Below are 24194 nucleotides of genomic sequence, written 5' to 3' on the forward strand. Positions count from 1 at the left end.
TCATGGATTAAATTCAGTCACCGTTCTCTGACAGTCAGTGAAGCACTGGGCTATGATGCCTAGCTGTGTCACTCTACAGTGCCCTGATTGTATCTTCCTGCAATGAATCAGGGCTGTGTACACATCATACATGTAAAGCACATGACTCTCCCCAAGGACTGCAGTTTGCTACAGGTGCTGGGAACTGTAGCTCTGTGAGAGGGAAACGATAGTTCTGAAGATTCTTTGGGTGAGGCTATGTGCTCTATGGTGTGTACACAGCCCTTGGGGTGTAAGGGGAGGGGTAGTACATGGGGAACATGTCATGCTCCTTCTGGGGTAGTTTGTCCACCTTTGGTCTCCACCCTGCATTCAGCTCTCACCTGTGGTTCCAAAAAGCTGTCAGTATGTGATAGTGGCCACACTCTAGGCACTGCTTTGATTGCCCAGTGGAACCAGGTAGGAGAAGCTGAGGGGTCTCAAACCCCTGGTGAGTTAGCGACTTACCCTGGATATGAAGACAGGCTCTGGCAGATTGAGCAGACAAGACCAATAGTGGGTCCAATGGTCAAGAAGGCGGTTTCTACACATGCTGTAGAGGGAAGTAAAGGGCAGATGGGGCTCATCAACCTGGTAACCCATCTAAGAGAAGGAAGACTCCAATCCTAAACCTCTCCTGCCTTTCAGGTTATCTTTGGGAGAAGAAAAGCCTAAAGAATAAACCCTGCACAAATCTGGAGTGGAGTCCCTAAGACAGTTGGATGGCGTCTTGTATGCCTCCTTCCAGCAACTCCTGCAGCCAAGCTGGTGCCAAATGTATTGCTCTGCTTTCCTTTGGACCACATCAGTTAGGTCAAGAGGGGAGTCTTGTTGTCTGGGCAGCTGAGGACCTCCATGCACACTGCCCGGGTCATTTGACTTCACCTCTCTCAAGACAGACAGATGCCAGCCAACCAACACAGCCCTATCTTTGTCTTAAAGAGTGCTTTCTCCCTTAAGAATATTGGGTTTTTGAGTTCAATTTCCTCAAGTTTCCTTTCCATTAATTTAAGTTCTCTCTCTCTTGGCAACTTCTCAGCAGGGTGGAAGCCTGTATCTGCTTCCTGGGGAGTAAACCCCTTTGAACTCAATGGGATGCACTTCTGAACAGACATGGGATAGGGTTGCACTCTAAATTTAGCCACAGGCTCATAAATTGGATTAATTAATGAATCCTTCTCACATCCGCAGATATAAAAGTCAAAATTTACAACTAAGGTTATCTAGTGTCTCACACAAGCCTTGAGTTTTTTGCTGCTAATTTCTGATTCTTGGCAATAGACATTCATTTGCAAATGTTAAGTCACACTTTTCACAAGTTTGCAAAAAACAAATGGCAAAAACCACATGAAACATTAACAGAAAAACTACCATCAACACAGTGCAGCCACCCAAATGTCAGCACTTTTTAAGATCAATTGACTTGAACAAGATCTTAACTTGGAACTTAAAAGTTCATTGGACTGTGTTCATGACTTTAAAACAAACAAACAAACCCCCAAACCTATTCAGATGACATTATAAAAAGCAAAATTAAAAATCTCTTTGAAAATTAGAAAATTATTGATGGTCTTAATGCAGAGTTGTAATTCCTCCTGGAGTTTTATTTAGAGCACTGTTTCCATCATGCTTTTATTGCATCACATGTGCTGAATGGACGTCCAGATAAGATGGTATCTGCAGGAGGCCCTTACCTGCAATGCCCAATGATCAACTGGTTATATAAGGGGTGAGATGATCTTTCAGGTAACCTGGTCCTCAGTTGCAAAGTTAACCAAGCAAATTCTCTGTGCTGAAAGATTCCAGCACTTGCAAATCCCAGCAGATACAAAAGGTGATTACTTCCTTCTAAAGATCCATTCTTTTTTCCTTTTAGTTTATTTTTATTAGTTCTCAAATTATTATAGAACCACGAAAACAGATGAACAATAATGAAAATTTCATAATATATCCAACTAAAGGCTTGGCATTTGAAACCTAAACATATTAAATGATAACACCCAATCTTAGATCATGACATCTGTATTTCTCTAGATGGCACGGGGAGAAATACCTATAAATCTGAAACTAAATTATATGATGCAAAATCTGTCTTCACCCCTCCCTGGAAGGATCACATTTCAGCAGCATAAACTGCCTTTTGGTTTCTCAATACCACTTGGTGACAGGCACAAGCCGAAATCTCAGGAGCTTACTATTTATTTCATGGGACTTAAACCACATGAGGCCACCGGGAGGGAAAACTGATGTTTGCAAATGGCTTGCTTATAGATCATGAAATATTTGCTGCTAAGTGAGAGATAGCCTGATGTCCTGGGTCTCCTGGCAGTCTCAACCATTCGCTCTCCACTGTGGGACCACTTAAAGAAGTTTAACAGAAGGGCAGCTAGGGCTAAGTGTCTTCTGTGATGACAAATTACTAATACACAGTTACTGGCATTTACCAGCAGCAGAGTAACAATGTGATTCTTGTTAAATCCCATATAATTATGTTTTTAATGCAGGAAATGCCTAGTGATTATTTTCCACTTTAACGTTTCCAATTCTTTATCAATTGAATGTGGAGTTACATACACTAAAGAGAGAATTAGTGCCACTTTTTATATTTCATTCTTAGCTTATCACACACACAGGGCACTTTTTTTTCCAACCAGAGCTCACCGGAACTCATTTCTGGCACTTCTTAGGTGGGCACCATTGGCATTCTAAGAGAATAAGGGAAGACGTTCATGGTGAGTGCTGGCACCTCTTTTTCTAGAAAAAAAAAGCACTGCACACACACAAACCATTAAGAGTCATGCATCTACCATACCCTCTTGTCTGTCACCCAACACTCTTTGGGCATAAACTCCAAGTAAATTAAAAAACAACAACAACCCAGCAACAGTGTATAAACTTTCCCCCTTTTCCCTTTGTGCCCACCTTTGATAAAATGGGTGTCCCACGTGACTGCACTGTGCCGGCAACAAAGTGGGAGTGGGCCCTAGCCCACAAAAGCTGCACGCGGCAGTAACATGTATTAGCTTTGAAGATACCATAAGACAGGTATGGGGAACCTTTTCCATCCTGGGGACTGCTCAAGGACAGCCTTCCTGGGGCCACATGGAAGGAGCCAGAGGCAAAAGGTGAGTGGAACAAGGGATGTGACTCTTACCTATGTATAACAGTCTACGTTATGGCCATGCAGAAGTCAAAGGTTGCTACACATACACACCCCTGCACATACATCTCTTCATCCTTTTTCCAAGCAAGCAAGCAAGAGCCTTGGTCACATTTCAATGGCATCTTCCAGCCAGGCAAAGGCATGTGAGGTGGTCTGGAGTGGGGCTGTGGAGGGGTGTGGCTTGGGGAGAGCTCTAAAGGACACAGAGAGGACCAGAGAGCTGCATTTGACCCCTGGGCCCAAGGTTCAAGCTAGTGGGTGAGCTGCCATAGGACAAGGATGGTAGTCCTGAGGCCCTCCAAATGTTCTTGGTCTCCAGCTCCCATCAGCCCCAGCCAGTATGGCCAGTGGTGAGGCAACATCTGGAAGGCAACAGGGTCACGATCCTTGCCATAGGAGGCCCCGAGGGCTGAGTCTCTGTAGTAATGGCTGATGACAGAGTGAAGCATTGCCTCTAGCTATTCGCGGTTGGAGCTAAGACCCCACTCGGTAGCTTGTTCTTGTGGTTGCTTTGATTTTCCTTTCCCTGTTCATCAATAAGCAGCCTCTTGTTTTGGGCCTGCAAAATGAGTAACTTATACTAAATAAGAATGTGGCAGTCTTACTGAGAAGTTGGGAATAAAGCAGGGAAAGTGTTAGGAATTACTGAAGGCAGGGTGCGTGTGAGGTGGGAATTAGACCCAGAAACTCAATAATTCCTGCAAGGAGAGTTAATATTTCACTTGGGAGTCGGACACCCACATGTTCAGGAGTGGCTCTTTAAAATGATCAACTACTCAGTGCTTTAAAATGGGTGATGATCTCTTGGCTGTTTGTTGTATTTTATCGAGAGTTTTCTTGTAAGCCACTTAAAAGCTTGCACTCAAGCAGAACATAAAATGTTGTTAAATACAAGAGAGACTTACAAGGCCTGCTGATTTTCCAAGTTATCACATTTTCACACCCCTTAACAGAATAGTGGAGAATACCCCAACCAACCAAGTTGCCACTTGTGCACATATAATTCCATATACACTAATACAATGTGCTCCCCTGGACTACATTTAGTATTTTTGTTGGAACACATGCTGCTACCAGTTGGTGTTATACGCACAAATGACTATTATTGAATAGCTTGCCTAGTGGAGACTGCAGTTATTATGTAATACCATAGCAGAATGGATTCATCACTGAGGAAGGAAGCTGACACAGGACAGTCCAAGCACCCTATTAATACTGTCTGAAACCACCACACACACACACACACACACACCCCGCAAAATGATTTTTTATTACATCTATTTTTCACCACTACCATTTTATCCTCACAATAACCCTGTAAGGTAGGTTAGGCTGAGAGAAAGTGACTGGCTCAAGGTCACCCAGTGAGCTGAGTGGGGATCTGGACCCTTGTCTCCCAAGATCCTAGTCCAACCATCTACAAGCTCTCGTTGTGGGATGACATCTATGCTGCCATACTTCGTGAATAACAACGTGGGTTTCTCTCTGATCTGACCAAGAGCTCCTGGTCTTACCTTTGTGGCATGAAAAGGATCTGTATTGCACAGAAGGTCATATCATGTTTTTTGGCAATACTGCTTCTTCAGCTGCTGTTTCCTCCTGGTTTATGCCCTTTTCCTCCCAATCCAGTTTCATAATTAAACTCCATGGTGGGATAGGGACTACCCAACCTGTGCAGATGGTGGGGGTCGGGGTGGGTGGGCAGGAGTGACAACGCAGATATGGCTCTGCTATCTTTATTCCCAGGTTCTATTGCAACACAAATTGCTACATATACTGTCAGATGTCAGAACCACTCGGCCCTGAGCTTCTGAGTTTGCATGACAAGGAATGGCAGGATTCACTATTTCTCATTATAAACCAGTTTGTAACTTGTAACAATGCAATGAATATTAATGGTGTTTTTTGCTGACGATCTAACTTGAATGCCAAGCAGCTTTGGCTGGATTTCTGAGCAGGTGCTGCATTTGACTTAGAGTCAAGCAATCAGGTTGGAGTCTTGGGGGGAAGGACGTTACGGAGAACATAGGGGACAGACTTGCCACAACCCCAGAAAGCACAGCTGCCTGTATGAGCCCACCAGCCTGTTGTTTCAGGGCTCTGCTCCAGGCTTCATCTAGTAAGAAACTTAGGCCGACTGTATGTTGCAAAGCAGAGACTCCTTGGTGGTTGCCCCAGTCCTCTGGAACACCCTTTCTCCAAAGGTATTTTTCTCCCTCTCTCATAATGCTAGAACTGTGCTGAATGTTGGATGGTGCACAAAAGAAAGAAGAATTCCATTGTGTGGGGTTTTTTTTTAAAAAAAAAATTATTAACATTTTAAAGACTGCAAAAGGAAGACAAAGAATTAAACACAACAATACAATACAATACAAAAACAAAAACACCACACAACACCAACCCCCAAAACATTAAATTAACAAAACCAAACAAACACAATTTAAAACACATCTAATAAGTTCAGTATCTTAACTTTCATTTACTTGTTTCAATGACCTCCTCAGACCTCCCTTTTTGTATTCCACTTTAATTAACTGTTTCAGCAATTCCTTTCCATCTTCCTCTGTTTTCTGTCCTGTAATTTATCTTAACATATTCTAACCTTATCTTTCCCTTTAATATATAATTGTCTCAACATATTTTAACTTTTTTCCCCTTTAATACTCTAATAATCTATTTGTACTTAATTCCTTGTAACATTTCTACTAAAGCCATATAGCTCCTTTCCAACATTTTTCTAACACTCATTAATTTTACAATATTTTTATAAATAGTCTTTAAACTTTTTCCAATCTTCTTCCACCGACTCTTCTCCCTGGTCCCGGATTCTGCCAGTCATATCCGCCAATTCCCTATAGTCCATCAACCTGGTGATCTTCTGTCCGATGCTCTTAACTCTTTTCCAAGTCCCTTTTGCGAGTCTTCTTCATATTTATACATGAACTTTACTTTGTCTTGCGCTGATCTTATTTTCATTTTCCTTCCTTTGAGGCTAAAGAGTAGATCTCGGGGAAACTCCCACCTAAAGATGATTTTATTCCTTCTCAACAGGGCAACCAAATCTCCATAGTTAAATCTAAGATCCGAAAGGTATTTCAGGACGTCTTTCAAAATTTCCACTTTTGACTGTTGTTCTTCTAAGTTCCTCTGGTATTTCCAACAGTCTCTTATTTTGTTCTTCTCTTTTTTCCCTCCTCATCCAAGTCCGAGAGCCCTCACAGTTTTAATCTCTTCTTGACCCAAGTCCCGGTCCCAAAAGTCATCAAATTCCTGTGTAAGGAAATCTATCAAACTTTCCTTCTCCAGTTCAGGTAGGGCTCTGATCCTCGAAATCTGAATTTCTTTAAATTCAATCATAGCAGGCATCAACTTTTGGTCATCAAATTGCATCTGTAAGGCTGGGACTCTCTCTCTCTCCAATTGTGTTACTTTAGGTTCAACGGCAATAACTTTCTCCCTAGCCTTCTCCGCAGTTTGCCATGTCAAAGTAGATTCCTGTGTCAGTTTCTGAAGAGTTTCTATATTGGTATTCACTTTTTGTCCCAAATTGTCAATTTTGGTAGTTACCACATCCACCTTTTTGTGAAGCTGTTCCAGTGAGTCACTTATCTTACATAGTACAACCACTAAGGCCTCTTCTGTCAACATTCTTAACCGATTCAAGGTCCCCAGAATCTCACAGGTTTTTATCTTGCAGCTGGAAATTCCCCCAGCTCAACTCTTGTGACAGTTTCAAAAGCTTCCTCTAGAGGGAAACAGTTCCTCTAGAGGGAAACAGTTTCTATTTGTATTAGTCCTTTTAAACTCAATTCAAACAATAAAGTTAGTTTCAATTTTCTGTTACTTTTACTCCTTTTTAAACGCAGACGGAGACCATGGAAACAATGTATTCCTCTTATTTAACTAACTGTCAGTGAACGTTCTGATCACGGTCAGTCCTGTTGGCAGCCCATTTCCAGGATCGGAGCGGTGGTATATTAACTCTGTTCTCTCTCTCCTGCAGGTATACTCAGTCGAAAACTTTCCCCCCTCTTCTCCTGCCACCAAGGGGGGTTTAGTATTTTTTACTGATGGAAATTTAGTCCTTTACAATAGGCTTTCCGAGACTTCAGCTTGCATCCTCATTGCTTCAATCTATTTACAAAAGGGGAAGGTGGACTTCCTGTTTTAGACCTCCCCGTTTCGGCACCAAATTAAGACGTTTAAAAATCCAATTCTCCGCTCTACTCACGGGTAGTTGCTTTAAGATCAAATTGTCCACAGGAAAAAGTCAGCGCTCTCCGGCAACAGCTATGCGGCTTCACTCCGTGGAAGAAGCAGTCAATTCGAAGCACCGCACCGCTCACCCCACATCGCTCCGGATCCCTGAAACCAGGTTTCCCCACGAGTAGCGGAGGCGCAAAAGGTGCCAGCCGAATCCCACGTTCACAGGCTTCACCCGTCTGTGATTTCTAGTGGGTCTCCGCCTTCTCCGTGGCGGCCAGACCCGGATTCCTACGAAGCAAATTCCTCCCGATCAGAGGAATTCCGCCATTACCGGAGGCGCTAACCCGGAAGTCCAGAAGAATTCCATTGTGGAATTCACTCCTATAAGAAGGATGGATTGCTTTAAAAGCTTTTTAGACAAATTAACGGTGGCACAGGCTAACAATGGGTACTAGCTATGATGGTTACACTCTACCTCCACATATCTGTTGATATGCAATGGTCTTTGGACAGCTGGAGGAAAATCATGCTGGGCTTCAATAGTAATAATTGTTTTATTGTTTGTTGGTTTTGATAGAAGAGTCTAATGACGGAAAATTTGGTAAGGCAGTGTATAAGTGTTTAAAATAACTGGAGAAGCTGGGGTTCAGTAGTGTAGAGCTATGCTACAATAAAATAGCCCTTGAGCAATTGTATACTAATAATATAATAATAATTTATTATAACCCACCCATCTGGCTAGGTTTCCCCAGCCACTCTGGGCAGCTCCCAACAGAATATTAAAAACACAATAAAACATCAAACACTAAAAACTTCCCCAAACAGGGATGCCTTCAGATTTCGTCTAAAAGTCAGATAGTTGTTTATTTCCTTGACGTCTGATGGGACGGCGTTCCACAGGGCAGGCACCACTGATGAAAAGGCCCTCTGCCTCTTAGCAAGTTAGTCAGCTGTACTTTGGTCTGTTGGTCGCCATCCATCCTCTAACCGCCTCCAGGCACTCACACAGGACATTCACCACCTTCACTGGTTCTGATTTAAAAGAGAGGTAGAGCTGAGTGTCATCTGCATACTGATGAACACCCAGCCCAAACCCCCTGATGATCTCTCCCAGCAGCTTCATATAGATATTAAAAAGCATGGGGGAGAGGACAGAACCCTGAAGCACCCCACAAGTGAGAGCCCAGGGGTCAGAACACTCATCCCTCAACACCACTTTCTGGACACGGCCCAGGAGAAAGGAGCAGAACCACTGTATGACAGTGCCCCCCCATTTCCCAGCCCCTCTAGATGGTCCAGAAGGATGTTATGGTCAATGGTATCAAAGGCCGCTGAGAGATCCAGCAGAACTAGGAAACAGCTCTCACCTTTGTTCCTAGCCTGCTGGAGATCATCAACCAGCGCAACCAAGGCAGTTTCAGTCATGTGTGTGAAGAAATATTCAGCTGTCCACATGCCTAGTGCCAAGAGGTGGCCTCATCTCCATGTGGTTAGAGGGGAAAATCTGAGGTGGGACCATGTAGGAAGCAGTTGGCTGTTTTCTACCCTTGGGGTGGGGGAAGGAATGCAGCTCCATATTCACGCAGGCCTGCCTGTGCTCCACTGCCTTTGGACGGGGGCAGCAAAAACCAGCTTTTGATCCTATTTCTCTTTCTTTCTCTTTCTTCCCAGGGTGAGTTGCTTAGTCCATGTCGGTGCGACGGGTCAGTGAAATGTACACATCAACCTTGTCTGATCAAATGGATCAGTGAGAGGGGATGCTGGAGCTGCGAGCTGTGTTATTACAAGTATCACGTCATTGCCATAAGCACAAAGAACCCCCTGCAGGTAAAGGTACTAGAGATTATTTCAAAGTCCTTTCTTCCATTGTTTTGCCTTTTTTTAATGCTTTCCTCTCATCCATTTTGTGTGTGTGTGTGTGTGTGTGTGTGGCGTTTTTCATTTATCATACCTTGCACAGTGAATGGCAAAATTACTCTTTCCCATTTTTTTTAATTATTTTGAAAGCTCTGAAAAGATGTTTATGAATGTTTAGTAATATAATCAGATTTTTTAAAACACACACACACAACAACAACAACTCATCTTTTTATTTGTTCAGCCTTGGTCACCAAACCAAAAAAGTCTCCTATTATGTCCAGAAGATTCTCAGAATCAAGCTAAGACGAGGCTTCAGTAACATCCGCACAGCCCACAGGCAGAATTATAATGTCAGCTGCCTTTTCTCCAGCTCCAGGGTCTATCTTCCTTTTTCATTTTCAGCTGGCACAGTTTGTACAGCCTTTTCTTAAATACTGCCAGCGGCTCGCTTGAGAGATGGCACTGGATGTATGTTTCACTTACTGTCACAATGCATTATGGGTTTCCTGGGCTTGCCAGTCTTGTGCTGTTCTTATTTTGATGTATAGCAACATTCGCTGCTTGAGCCAAGCAGGTGGCGCCCAGCCGTCCGCTGGGTCAGAAGCTCTTTCGCCAGCACAAGGGCACCTGTTGAATTCCACTCAATGTTCCTAAGAGGCCATCATCCCTCTAAGTCCCAAAACATGTCGGTTCGTTATTAGAGCCCTTTAGCACTGCTTACGCATTGCTCTTACACAATTAGCTGAAACAGGAATTAAAATGGAAACAACTGCACACAGGCATTTAAAAGAGTCCTTTTGTAAGGAAGCCAGCCCTGGACCCATTGCACTGGAAAAATTACTGACCAGTCACAGGTACCCCCTCCTTGGGGAAGCTTGGGGCAACTGCAAGCATTCTTGGATGATGCAGGTTATTTAGATCCGTTCCAATCTGGGTTCAGGCTTGCTTACCTCACTGCAAGAAGTGAGGGGAACCAGGCAAAGGGCACTCGCCCTGTGGAACAGCCTCCCATCAGATGTCAAGGAAATAAACAACTATCCAGCTTTTAGAAGACATCTGAAGGCAACCCTGTATAGGTGTCAGGGACTGGACTGGGGAGGAACGGTGGAAACCACACACCCCCTACAATTCCCAGAGAAGTGTGAGACAGTATGAGTGCACACTATGCACAATTCAGGGACACGTGGAAACAAAATGACTGGACTGTGGGCAAAGCAGCTTTTCTTCCCTGGGTGTAAGACTTCAAGCACTCTGATTTAAAATTAATATGTGCTTTAAAAGGAGGGGGAGAAGTATCTCGCTCCTATCATTAAAAAACCAGATCAGGTTGCTCCTGATTTGAATACAGCATAGCTTCAAAAATAAAGACCAGATACAAATTAACCACAATGGCAGTCAGTACCCAACATTGTCAAATGAGCTGGCAGGGAAGAAAATGAAGATGAAATGGTTCCCTTTTATGAGTTCATTTCTTTACTGCGTTCTCAAAACAATATCAGTGCAGCCTACCGGTGCAACTGAATATTTGTTTTATGCTAGACTCTGACATTAAAAAACAAATAGAATATGCTATGTATTCTGGTCACGTCCACTTAGGGTAAAAGAAGTGTGTGTGTGTGTGTGTGTGTGTGTGTGTGTGTGTGTGTGTTAGTATACTGCACCCACAAAGATATTCCAATACTGTTCATGAATCTGAGAGGCACAGTGGGTTCAAATGTCCATGAGGCTCAGCAGGTGACCTTGGGCCAGTCACTTCCTCTCAGTTTAATCTCCTTCATGAGGTTGTTGTGAGGAGAAAATGGGGGAGAGGAAGAACCACGTATGCCACCTTGAGGTCCTTGGCGGAAAGGTGGGCTATAAATATTATAATAATATTCCAAGTAGTTGAACAAATTACTAAAATCTTACCTGCATCCTCCATGGCTGGAGTTTTTTCAGGCTTGGTATGTGTTTGATTTCACACCAATCAGCTGGCAGGTAGCTCACTGAAAACCATCATTCAAGTGGCAGAGGAGCTGTGTGTCTCTTGCACTGGCCTATTCAATTTATAACAAATAGTCCTATTCAGGCATTCCGAAGAATGTGTGAGGGCTTAAACTGGCAAGGGAGAAGAGGCCTGTGTGCACCACTGCTGACTCTCTTCTGTTGACTACTCAGAAGGTCTGAAGGGGACTTCTAAATGCTTTGGGCTGAATGTCTTTACAAGCCTCCTCCTCCTCACCTTATCAGGGAGTGTCACATGTCTGAAGGAGTGCATTTGGCCCAAAAGAAAAGCTCCCTTCAGACCTTCTGGGAAAGTCAAGGGTGGTGGTGGTGCTGGAGTGGGTGTGCCCATAGCGCATGGGGACACTGAGGGCTGGGCTGGCCTGTGTGCCCCTGCTTCCTCCGCTCCCCAGTTTAAGCCACACTGTTTCTTTTGAGCAGGGGTAGTAGTCATGTGATGCAGAGAACCTGTGGTTTGACTGGGAAAATTAGAACCCCCATTACACAATCAAATGTAGTCGGAAACACCAGGCAGAAGAGCACAATTAATTATTGTTTTATGCCACCCTCCCTCCAAAGAATTCAGGGCAGTGTATGTTGGGACAGTCTTCCATTGCATCCTCACAGTATCCCTGTGAGGTAGGTTTAGGCTGCGAAAGTGGAGACTGGCCCAATATCACCTAGTAGGATTTGTGGCTGAGCAGGGTTTGAGGATTCCTCCGCAGTTGAAGTCCAGCTCTCTGAGCCACTCTGTGCTACGTTATGCTCTCCTGAAAGGGATGCATCTTTGAGAGAATGTTATACCAAGGAAAAGAGCTGCTTCTCATTGTTTCCTGGGAACGTGTCATGGCACTGATTTTGATCTATAACTCCATTACTGGCTTGAGCTGAATATACCTCAAAGGGTACTCCACAGCTAAGTCCCAACACAATCTCTGATATCAAAGAAGAGCGGCCTCTTTTTCTTTTCTATTAATAGTTTTTATTGTGCTTTTTAATCAGCTTTACAACAACATATGCAGGTGCCATGCCGCAAGTCCAATTTTGTAGAACGATCCAAGTCCCTCTTCACTTTCTGCCCCCTGACCCCTCCAGTTCCCTTTGTGGCTCTGTATCCGGAGTGCTCCAGAACCAATCAGCATAATAAACAGTTCTAACTATTAGCTTTAAAGAAAAAGGGAGAAAGGGAAGGATCAAGAATAGCAGAAACAGAGAAAGGAAGAAAGCAGTAAAATAAAGGGTTTCTTATTGACTTCCCATATCCCACTATGGGAAATGGTCTCACTTGGCTATAATCATGTGAGGCAGGAGACCCTCCTTGATGTTATGCAGCCACGCATGGGAAGGGGGATATGTCTGCCACAGGGCAAGCTGCCAAAAGCATGTAGGCATGAGTGGCCTGTGTCACACTGCAGAATAAGGTCCTGTGTTTTGAAGGGCTGCCAGAGGACAGTTCTCTGATTCTTAGTCCTTTGTTTGAGGGCTGCCTGGTCCAAGCCTGCTTCCACTGCAACAGTGCTGGGCAGTTCAAAAGAGCCCTTGTAGATTCCTTGTTGGGTTTTGCTTTTTTAAAATCTGCATTTACAAATCTGCAAATGCTATCTAGGAATGTAGCGTTCCTGAGATCCAGTGTGGGGAAACAGTAGCCAGCATGCACCATACATAGCTTGAGCAAGTATCAGTGCAGACTGCGCAGCCTGTAAAACAGAGAATACACAGAATGGCCTTGCTGCTTTTTAATTAAAAAACAACAACCCAGCCACCAAGCAAGCATCCTCCCCAAATAAAACCACTTGTGCAGGTCCAAAAGTGATTTCCAGGAACCCTGAGATATCCGTGGAAAGCTACATTCCCAGGCAATCTTGTACATTCATGTAACTGGCCAGAAAATTATGCTTGGAAGGTTCCTTGCTTCAGTGAAGTGGCCACTTAGCTTGAATTTACGCCCATTAAATGTGCCTTTTCTACTCTGTATAGCTGGGGGTGGGGATTTCATGGGAAAAGGTAACATTTTTCTCTGATGGCCCTAATCAGAGCATAACCTTAATAAACAAGCTAGCAGTCCATCTGTGTGACACAATGGACATTTCACTAAAGGACAGAAGGTCACGCTAGGCCCAAAATATCACACAAATAGTCTTATAGAGGAGCTATATAGAAGATGCCCCTTGGTTAAAGGAATACTGGAAACAGGCTCCTTAAACCTAATTTCTTTTTTTAATTTTTTTTATTCAAAATTGTAACAAGGCATATTATCCAAAAACATATCATCCTTGTTCCCCCCCCCATTTTTCCTCCCTCCACCCCCCCACAAACCCCCCCCACCCCCCAACTTCCCTCAGTTCCAGTCTTCGGTTTCTCTAAGAATGCTGTTTTCTGCATGTTACAAAGTTGTATAGATCCTCAAACTATTTAGCTGATTATTATCAATAAAAAGTTTGTGAATGTTTATTCAAAACCTGCCAAGGAGTCCAGTTTGCTTTTCTGCGTCTTCAGATACTTTGTAAAGGGTTCCCATTCATCCTTAAAGTCACAGTTATCCTTGTCCCATAGCTTATATACTTTTAATCTAATTTCTAATGCATTTGAGGGGCAAAAAATTCTCTAGATGAATCCCCGAATGCGAAGCATGGGACCTCAGAGGCTGCTTCATTAGGTGGTCTTCTTTTTTACAGGAGCTGCTTTGCATTACTCCATATCACAAAACTGGAACTTGAATATATAGAAGGATTAAGACAGCGATAGGGAGCCTGTTGCCCTCCAGATGCTGCTGGATTGCAGCTCCCATCAGCCCCATCCAGCATGGCCCATGATCAGGCATGATGGGAGTTGTAGTCTAGCAACACCTGGAAGTTCAAAGGTTCCTCATCACTGAATTAAGATCTACCCCCTACCAATTCCTACCTTCACACATTTTTGCCTGTAGGTGGTGGTGCTTTGTATTGGCGCTGCCCTCTTTGCTTTCATTGTTCTTTTTGCATATGAGTTTTGTTGATTCTCCCTTCTGCACTTTTCCTGGATGGCTGCTGCGTCAGCTCGCTCGCTTCTCTTCATGGCACTGCTTGCCAGGCTGCTCTGATGAGGCAATGATACAGTTAGCCTATTTTAGCCTTGCGAGTGTGTCAGCAATGTAGCCTTAGGTTTGCAAAGGCCCTCTGTGATCTCAGGATGTCAGATGCAGGCATATCACAGTGCATCTGAGGGCAATTAGCTGAACCGTTCTGATGTCATTATCTCAGCTGCTCTGATGTCACAGAAGGCTTTGCAAACGTGACTCCTCAGAGGCCATGGAAAAAGCTTTTATTCTGAGCGCCAAAATTTAGGAGCAACATTAGGTTGAGTTGAACAGCACTGGCATGTATTTGCTGCAAGGGCTTTCAAACCATTCCTTGACAAAGCCAGAAACATACATGACACTTTCTGCTTATAAGGGATGTGCTTGACTAGCAGTTCAAGGGGCCTGCATCATTCTTGTTGCATTCATTGATAAGACAATACTTCCAAAGGAGGGGAGGCAGTTCAGCATAATCCTACAGTTCTATTCAGAAGTGCCATTGAGTTCAATGGGGCTTTCTCTCAGGTACGTGGTACATATAAAATCACAGCCTTTCACAAACAGTTGCATTCCTTTCCACACCCAAAGAGCTGTTGTTGTGATCATAGAGCAACCAGATAATGGTGCTCAGAGCAGGACAAAGGACAGCAGCCATGAAGTGTGTAGAGAATGTAAGATGCTGTACTATAAAACTGGTAAGAACAAACATGGATGTTTTTGCTGTTAAACAAAACCCTTTATTGAAATTTCACACCATCTAGAAGAGAAGCACAGGGCAAAATGCACACATCCTCAGATACTTCAAAATCTATCTAGCCAGAAGATGAGATGTTTAAAAATAATTTGTAAAGCCTATTTTCACAGATGGATGTCATAACAGAGTGAGTAAATGGAAGGTTACTTGAACCAATCTCACACACTATTTTGCCAGCCAAACATGTAATGTTGGCTGGTAAGTTCCTGGTGTTAGTATATTTCACAATGTTGGTCCTCTGTAAATAATAATCACAGGGGCTCTGCACCTATTAAACAGCTATGGAAGAGCGAGAGTAGCACATTACAAAGTACTATAAAAAGTCATAGCCACAAGAAGCCTGGCCTCTTCAAGGATTTTGCAGGCATTTCCCTTTATATTTTATTTTTAAAAGTACAGTTCTGGGATTATTATTTTTTTATCCCTTGTATAATGTCAATTTTTGTGTGACATAAGTGAAAATGTACAAGGCAAAAATGAAATAATTTCTCTCTCTCTTTTGGAAACCTGGTCATTTCTTATCCCATCAAATGATTTTACACACACACACACACACAGAGAGAGAGAGAGAGAGAGAGAGAGTTCACACACACACACACACACACACACACACACACACACACACACACTTATTTCTCTCTCTTTCTTTTTAATCTTTTTGACACTGCCATGAAAAGAAAAGAATAGAAAAGTGATCAGTTTAAGCTTAAAAGCATGGATATAGTGATGCACAGTTTGACCCTTAGGGCTATGGCTGCATCCCCATCTCCTGGGTACCATTAAAAAGCCCCTGATTGGTCATGCACAGAGAGCCTCACACCCTTTAGGCCACTCAGGATCGCTCCTTTCAAATTATGATGTACCCATGCCATCGTTACTCATCTGTGCGCCATGGGCAAATGAATTCTACTACCACCATGGCATGTCCCCATGCTAGTTTCTGCAAAACTAGGCCTGACCAATATTGTGAGAAAATCATAAAAAAAGAATACCTAAGGTGTACTTAATCAATGCACCTACCCAACCCACTCGTAACAAAGCAGCCCATAAATGTTTTGAATGGCAGTGGGCTATGGTCAAACAGTAGAATAGCAGAATGGAGAGCAGAACAGAGGCATGTGGCAGGATGTGATCCCATCTTTCTGATCTCCTGTTGCAGACAGGCACAGGACTGTCCTTTTCTTCTGAAGTCTGCTGTCTAAAGAGCTGCTAGCCTCTGTTGCAAAAGTCCATGCGAAATGCTGTGGGGTGTTCATTGGTAGCCACTGGTACCACTGACTAAGGAATTAATCATCTACATCTTCTGCTTACGCTTCTCTTTTCTTTGTTGACTTCCCCTCCTTCTTCCCCCCATCCCTGCTGCTGTCTTGCAGTGGCAAGCCATTTCTCTGACCGTCATTGAAAAGGTTCAGATAGCGGCCGCCATCTTGGGTTCCCTCTTCCTTATCGCCAGTATCTCGTGGCTCATCTGGTCTACCTTCAGTCCTTCTGCGAAATGGCAACGGCAAGACCTGCTCTTCCAGATCTGCTATGGAATGTATGGCTTCATGGACATTGTCTGTATAGGTGGGTGACTGGATCTCAGTACGAAATGTAGTAACCATAGGCAGTGCTTTTTTCTGGGGTGGGGGACGACACAGGGGTACGCAAACCCCTAAACATTTTGTGAATCTTTGTACTTTTGTCCATTTACTGTATTTATTTTTCCAGATTTGAACTATAAAATTGTGATTTTCTTGAGTCAAAATGAGAGTACCCCTAAACATTTATTTTAGGGGGAAAAGCACTGACCATAGGAAATCATTTGTAAGAAGAAATTGAGAGGTAGCTTCCTTGCTTTTTTGGGGGGGGCGTGTCCAGAATGAAGTTTTGGTGCAACTCTTTTTGGACTCAACGGTATTGGTCCTGGTGGGCTTTTCAGAAGCATCCAGTTATCCTGTTTCATATGTAGCATTGTAGCTGAAGTAGACTCAGTCACTAGTCGGATCCAGTATGACAGCTCCTGTCTTTTGACCATTGTGGGCATCTAAGAAATCCCCCCAGACAAAGACATATTTAAATTTCTGCAGTCAGTGGTGTCCAAACTTTTTTCAAAGAGGGCCAGTTTTGATGAAGTGAAGGGCCATGAGGGCCGACCAAAGGGCTGACCAAAGTTATTGACCTTTCTTTAGGATTGAAGTTGTTGAGCTTTTATTATGATTTTACCCCAAAGTTGTTGAGGTTTTCTTAGGATTTTACCCCAAGAAATAAACTGCCACAGGGGGGGGGCGGATTAAACCGACCAGCGGGCCACATTAGGCCCCCAAAACGGACTTTGGACATGCTTGGTTTAGGCCCAACGTGGAAATCCCCAGTGCCTTGGTAAAGATAACTGTTGATATTACAGTGGTACCTCGGGTTACATACACTTCAGGTTACATACGCTTCAGGTTACAGACTCCGCTAACCCAAAAATAGTGCTTCAGGTTAAGAACTTTGCTTCAGGATAAGAACAGAAATCGTGCTCCGGCGGCGCGACGGCAGCAGGAGGCCCCATTAGCTAAAGTGGTGCTTCAGGTTAAGAACAGTTTCAGGTTAAGAACAGACCTCCGGAATGAATTAAGTACTTAACCCGAGGTACCACTGTAGTTAAAATGCAAATCCGTTGTATTTGCTAACTTATGCATTAAAAATGTGAGACAGAAACTTACTTTGTAGGTTTGCACATTTTGTTTTCTCAGATTATACTGTAAAATCTGATGTTTTAGATAGTGGAGTCTTGTTCTGAATTCAAACCTGCAGACCTAAGATTCATTTCAGTGACAATTTTAATGCTTTGAGAATCTGCATGTGCCAGCCCTGGTACTTGTTACCTAATTGAGGTGCTTGTCTATTCTGATCCCAAAATAATAAATTCCAGTATCCTCACACAAAAGAGAGAAAAATGGGGAACTGATGAGCATAATCAGTTGGCCTTCTCCTTTTGTGGGAGGCTTGCAACAGTGCCAGCCCACCACAAAGAAGAGAGGAAAATGAAGCCATTTCTAGGCAAAAAGAAACAACCAGAAAAAGGAATGAAATGTTTGAAATAAATAAAACTTGGAGAAGGGAGGTTGATGAGGACAAGAAGCAGGTATTCCTCCTGATTTTGAAGGGTGTGCCACAAAGTGCTTGGGGGGGTAGGATGGGACATGAAGGATCCGAGAGAAACTTAATTTGGAACCACTGCATGGCTGGTGGTGATTTCTGAGTCTTTTCCAAGCACATGGGAGGAGAAGCTTTCTTTAACTGACAGTGTGCCATAAATGTTCAATAAACCATGGTATGTGTGGGCAGGAGGGGCAGTGAACTAGTAAAAATGAACAGGGTTTAAGTGAACAGTGGGTTTATTTGCAAGCCCTGGCATAGCTCACATGCTCTGTTGTGTAATTCTGACATTCTTACCACTCCCATTTCTGTAGTTCTCATGAACCACCACAACTGACCAGCCACCACTCAGCAAACATTCCCTTGTATGGAGGGCAACAGATTTTTCCACTAGTCAGCTACAAGCTGGTATCTACTCCAATCCAACCATTTTGTCCACTTTTCTCTTTGGAATTTGGAGATCAGAGAGCAATCATATTTAATGAACAATATCAGCTTCCCTGTCAGCACACATCCTTTCCCTGCTACACCATTCCTTTTTACCCAGCTATGCAGGGGACAGGAAGAAGAAATTGTCTAAGTTCTCTTGCTTGGCTGCTGATGGGAACAGAGAACAGGTGGGTGGCTAGCAGTTGCCAGTAAGTAACATGATTAACATGGCTTTGGTAAAGCAGAAATTGTTGGCAGCAGCTGGAGCGCTCATCTGTCAGTGGAAGATAAGTATTCTATTTCCGTCCATGAAATGGATGCAAAACCAAGCAAAATAACCCAGTCCTTAATGAGGGGAGTGAAGAAAATGTTATGTTTAGATGGAAATCAGAGTGTGATTTCTCCGTTTCCCTTTCATGTGATTGTTGCATTGTAAATCTGATTGTTAGCTGGATGATAAATAGATAAAGTGGTATTCAACTATGTTCTGCTCAGAGCAGATCCATTGCAATCGATGTGCCTGAGTCATGTTCGTTCATTTCAATGTGTCTGCTCTGAGTAAAACTTACTTGAATACCACCTGAAGTCTTCCCCCACACCCCAGTATATAGCTGCAGTGATAGGACAGACTTCATCTACTAAATATCTGCTTATCGTGAAACGAAAGAGCACTGTCAGGGGGGAAAAAATGTGGAGGGTGGAATGCATGAAACAGCAGAAAGTGTATTTTTGCATCTCTTGAAACAGCAACTTTTGCAATGAAAATAGAACCTCACAACAATTCAGCACCCTACCAGTTTGCACACAAAAAATGGGGGTGGATAGTCATGCTTCAGGGATATTGCGTTGCTTCAAGTCGACAGGCTGTGTCCTCCTCCAGCTCCTCCTCCTTTGGCATGGCTTATAACTGCTAGCAAACTGGCAGCCTAGAAACCTCGGGTAAGAACCTTTTAAAATGCATATTGCCAGATGAGTTCTCATGTACCGATTCTGCAACGCAGGAGCTCGCTCCTCCTGCGAAGCACTTAAAAGGAGATGGTATCAAAAGGAAGCACAGCCAGCCCTTATGAGAAAGTGGCATTGGGAGTTTGCTCATTAGTGACAAATTAACCAGAAAGCAGGTATGTGGGGAAATGGATCGAGGCTCCCTGCAATTCATGGACTCTGCAGGCATTTTCTAGCAGGTACCTGTGACAGTCGTGTAACTGTATTCCATACGGCCATCACAAAAGAGCTGAGTGTGTGTTGGGTCAGGGATGGGAAGTGGTCGGACACTGTCCTATTTTCCCAGCAGCAGAATAATGCAGCTTGAGGGCTGGGGAAATGTGATACCCCTTTGACAGAAGAGCAGAATCTGGATTTCTCACCAGCTGTGGACATCAGCTGCACATTTATTGTTAAGAAAGGAAGACCCTTGCTGTTCTTATTTGTTTATTTAATCTAAAGCAACATTACTCACTTTGTAGGGCCAGAAGAAGAATCTTTATTTGGATGAACAGACTTGAAAGAAAACTACATAGGGAAATGACAGTTAGCACAAGACCACCCCATAACATCTGGATGCAATACAGTGGTACCTCAGGTTAAGTACTTAATTCGTTCCGGAGGTCTGTACTTAACCTGAAACTGCTCTTAACTTGAAGCACCACTTTAGCTAATGCGGCCTCCTCCTGCTGCCGCGCCACCAGAGCACAATTTCTGCTCTCATCCTGAAGCAAAGTTCTTAACCTGAAGCACTATTTCTGGGTTAGCGGAGTCTGTAACCTGAAGCGTATGTAACCTGAAGCATATGTAACCCGAGGTACCACTGTAGCAGGCTTTCAAGTTATGAATTACCACACTTACTGTGACTTGATGCCCCTTCCCCCCTCTCTCTGCATGTTGGCGCCTAGGAAACCTTAGCACTTTAGGAACAGAGGAAGCTATCTGGTAGCAGGTCAGAGTGATGGTTTGTCCATCCCAGAGCTGAGTTTCCAGGGACTCAGACAGAGAACTCTTTCCCATCCCCTGCTACCAGATACTTCTGGCTAGAGATGGAACAGGGACCATACTGGATGCAAAGGTGCTCTATGGTGGTACTCTATGATTGAGCTGGAAATGGGGAAGAGACCCCAAAAAAGTAAGAGGTAATTACGTTTAGAGAACTATTTTCTGTGTAAGGCATGCCATTTGTGTCTGCAATACATATAGCTGGTCAAAAAAAAACCCCCACAAAAACCAATCTTCCAAACTCACAACACTGAGCTGAGCGATGATGACAGTTTGGAAGTTCACTGCACATTCCTGCAAGCACCTGGCCATTAATTAAATGGCAATTCAGATGCAGTTGTGTGTCTGGCTGCCTGTATCATTGGAGGTTGCAATTAAGGAAGCTTGATCTTTGCAGATTCAAGTGGCGTTCAGGGTCAGCAGGGCTGGAAACCATCTCTCGTTGAACATCGGCAAGTGTCATCAGCTAATGAGAGAGGGAGGCCGGTGAGAAGCACGACTGGCCCGAGAGGGGCGCTGTGCGTCATAAGACTTGATTTAACAGATGGCCCACACGGTGCTGTCACTCCATCCACCCACAGACCACCAGAGCTGCATACACAACAAGTGCGTCCCATGATTCGGTTTATTTCTTTTTGTTTTCCTGGCTGTGTCAGTTTACCTCATGCACAGCAGATGACTGAAATAGCAAAAGCGATTATGCAAATTGAGACTGAGGGCTTGGAGGTGATGGAGGGGGTGGGCTCTTGGGGAATTTGTCCCTTTACAGTGGGCAGTTTGCGTTACTGAAATTGACACTGGCCGCAGGGTAGGTGCAGTAAACACTGCCAGTTCAGAAAGATATTTTTCCAAAACATTGGGGGTGGGAAATAGTTTTAAAGGTGGAATAAATAAATAAATATGGAGCAAATAGGCTTTTTTTTCCCTACTCCATTACGTGAGCTGATCAATTTCAATGTTTGACAGGGGGTATACTGTACATAAGTACAGTACATAAGTACTGTATTTAAGTTGAATAACGGAAGATTAACGTGGCTGGAGCACTTAGACTCCATATTGCTGCATGGCCAACTGTAGCACATTTTGTGTATGTGGTGATGTGAGCTGCTTGCCAGCCTTTACATTTCTATATTTTTCATGCATAAATATATGCACTGATGCGCGCACACAGCTTCTTCATCAGATCCAGAGAGCCTTTAGCTCTTTGAAGAATCACTGTTTTGCATCTGAAAACAGTGGGAGCTGGGGAGATGAAATTATAAGCAGAGTCATTCATCTGCCACTCCCTCCAACAGCTGGCAATTTTTGTAGACATCACTGTTGCCTTGGAGAAGGGTTGAAGCTCAGTGTCAGATCACATGTTTTGCAGTGAAAGGTCCCACGTTCAATCCTTAGTCTCTCTAGGTAGGACTGGGAACCAATCCTGTGTGAAACCTTTGGAAAACTTTTGGCACCCACTGTAGATATATGAGCCAATGGTCTGACTCGGTATAGGGCAGCACTATCAAGTATAGTAATTTAATTCACTGAAATTGTAAATGCTTGTATACATTACTATGTATTTAATTTTAGCTGGTTGGTAACTGAATTCTAGAGAGATCTTTTGTGGTTGGGTAATGTTGGACACATGGGAAGCATTTAATGAAGGAGAGATGCCATTTTATGTGAAGCAAGATGACTGTGTTTTAGAATCCACTGTGAACACTGCTAAGGTGCATGGAGTGTTGGAGTCCTTCTTCCCTGCTTGAAAGAAAGAGAGCAAAGCTGCAGGAGAAGGTGAAAGTGGGAAACTCTCCTAGGAGCTGCAAGGCATGGCCTAACTGAGATACAGAAGAGATGAAAATACTGTTGTTTGGAAGTTAGAAGAAGAGACTGTAAGCCATTGCTTGGATGAGCATGTGACTGTAAATCTTATGTTTTAATTCATCTATAACTATTAGTTTCTGCAAGTGAAGTCTAGACATTGGTTTAATTTCCAAAGAAGGGTGTCAGTCATATATATGACCTGAGCTTTTTAGCTGTGTTTTTGCTACCTTTACTTCAAAAAGCACTCAGGCACTCCGTTGCAAACCAGGAACCGCAGACTTTTCTGTAAGTCTGGCTGCTGACAGTCAAAGGAAGGCAGAGTTAGGCAGTCCATCCAGCAACCCCTCTGCACAATTGCAGGTAATAGAACAACAGATCAATAGCCAATTAAAACGGATATGTGGTGCTTGATCTTTTGTGGCTTGATGGGAAAGGAAATTAATGGGGGAGCTGCCTGTCGACGCTCACAATTCAGGATCTCCTGTCAGGACTAATGGCGACTTACTTTTAATGGTGCTGCCTGTTTCAACTGGGCATTGTTTAAAATGTGCCAGGCTAGAAGAACCTTTGGCACTTCCTTCTGCTATCCTTTATACGTCAGACGCAGGTAGGCAGAGAAAGAAGAGAATGATGCAGACAGCAAAGATAAGAGCAACACCAAGGAAAAACCACACAAAAGCTGCATTTCTTTCTTGGACAAGACTGAATGGTGTTTATAACAACAAAACTTGTCCCAGTAGCTCTATAGCCCTCTTCATCCTAAAGCAGAAAATTGGCAGGGGCTTGTGTGGCAGTCCTGTCTTTGGCACCCCTGTGCTGTCACCTGCTATACTTCTGAAAGGGCTTCAAGGATCTGAAAGAGCTTCTAAGCCATTCCACTGAACATTCGTAGATGCATCCTCACAGTCAAGAACCTTATACTGTCAGGTTCCTGATCACAAGGAGGCAACAAGACTTGTCAAACTGAATGCACTTAGAAGCAGCATTCAGGCCTGCTCCGTCTGGGACAGTCAAGGGTCAAGTGGGTGTCCCTGGCCCACACAGGGATGTGTAGGGGGATCCAGTCATTCCACCCTACATCGCCGAAATTGGGCCTTTGCAATTGGATCTGCATTTGCCATGCTTGCGCTTTGCCTGACATTTTCCTCTCTCATGGAGAGGGTATCTGTTTGCATCATGCCCAAAGGTCACTAGTAATGGCCTGGTCTGAGGTCAGCTGACATTATCCTGAGGCAAAGACCTGCCAATCATGACATACCTCTTGAAGGCACTGCTCTCCCTTTCGTCCAAGTGAGCCACTTCTACCGCAAAACCATGATTGGGTCATCCATCGGCAATCCACCACATTATATCTGGTGTTGCATCAAACATTTCCCACTTGCTGGCATTATGATGCACCGAGTGGGTGTCCAAGAATCATAGAATCGTAGAATCGGAAGGGACCCCAAGGGCCATCCAGTCCAACACCCTGCAATGCAGGAATCTCAGCTAAAGTATCCATGACAGATGGCCATCTAATCTCTGCTTTAAAGCACCCAAGGAAGCAGAGTCCACCACCTCCCAAGGGAGACCATTCCACTGTTGAACAGCTCTTACTTTCAGAAAGTTTTTTTTTTAATGTTTAGTCAGAATCTCCTTTCTTGTAGCCATTGGTTCAAGTCTCATGGTGGAGTCCTTGGAGGCCTCTCTCTGTCTCTGACTTTATAATTTCATAAATATTAATACAACAATAAGAGCTGCCATTGCTTTCAAATGCATCTTGAATGTGCTTGAGACTCACACCAAGGTTCAAAAGTCTGCTCTTC

The 24194-nt window shown here is 43.7% G+C and overlaps 1 protein-coding gene and 1 long non-coding RNA gene across 3 annotated transcripts in view; both read left to right on the forward strand.

The window, feature by feature from the left end:
• LOC310825777 overlaps positions 1 to 24194 on the forward strand; it is a 250870-nt gene that overhangs the window by 119380 nt on the left and 107296 nt on the right. The window lies entirely within an intron of this gene.
• MARCHF4 (membrane associated ring-CH-type finger 4) overlaps positions 1 to 24194 on the forward strand; it is a 129478-nt gene that overhangs the window by 96775 nt on the left and 8509 nt on the right. The window contains exons 2-3 of one of the 2 annotated variants that reach the window (XM_083747196.1): positions 9059 to 9220; positions 16413 to 16605. In XM_083747196.1, the coding sequence (XP_083603322.1) occupies positions 9059 to 9220; positions 16413 to 16605 (355 nt within the window). The remainder of the gene's footprint in view (positions 1 to 9058; positions 9221 to 16412; positions 16606 to 24194) is intronic. The other variant, XM_083747197.1, reaches the window with a different exon arrangement.

This window comes from Podarcis gaigeae (assembly GCF_964106915.1).
Source record: "Podarcis gaigeae genome assembly, chromosome: 1".
Classification (NCBI taxonomy): domain Eukaryota; kingdom Metazoa; phylum Chordata; class Lepidosauria; order Squamata; family Lacertidae; genus Podarcis; species Podarcis gaigeae.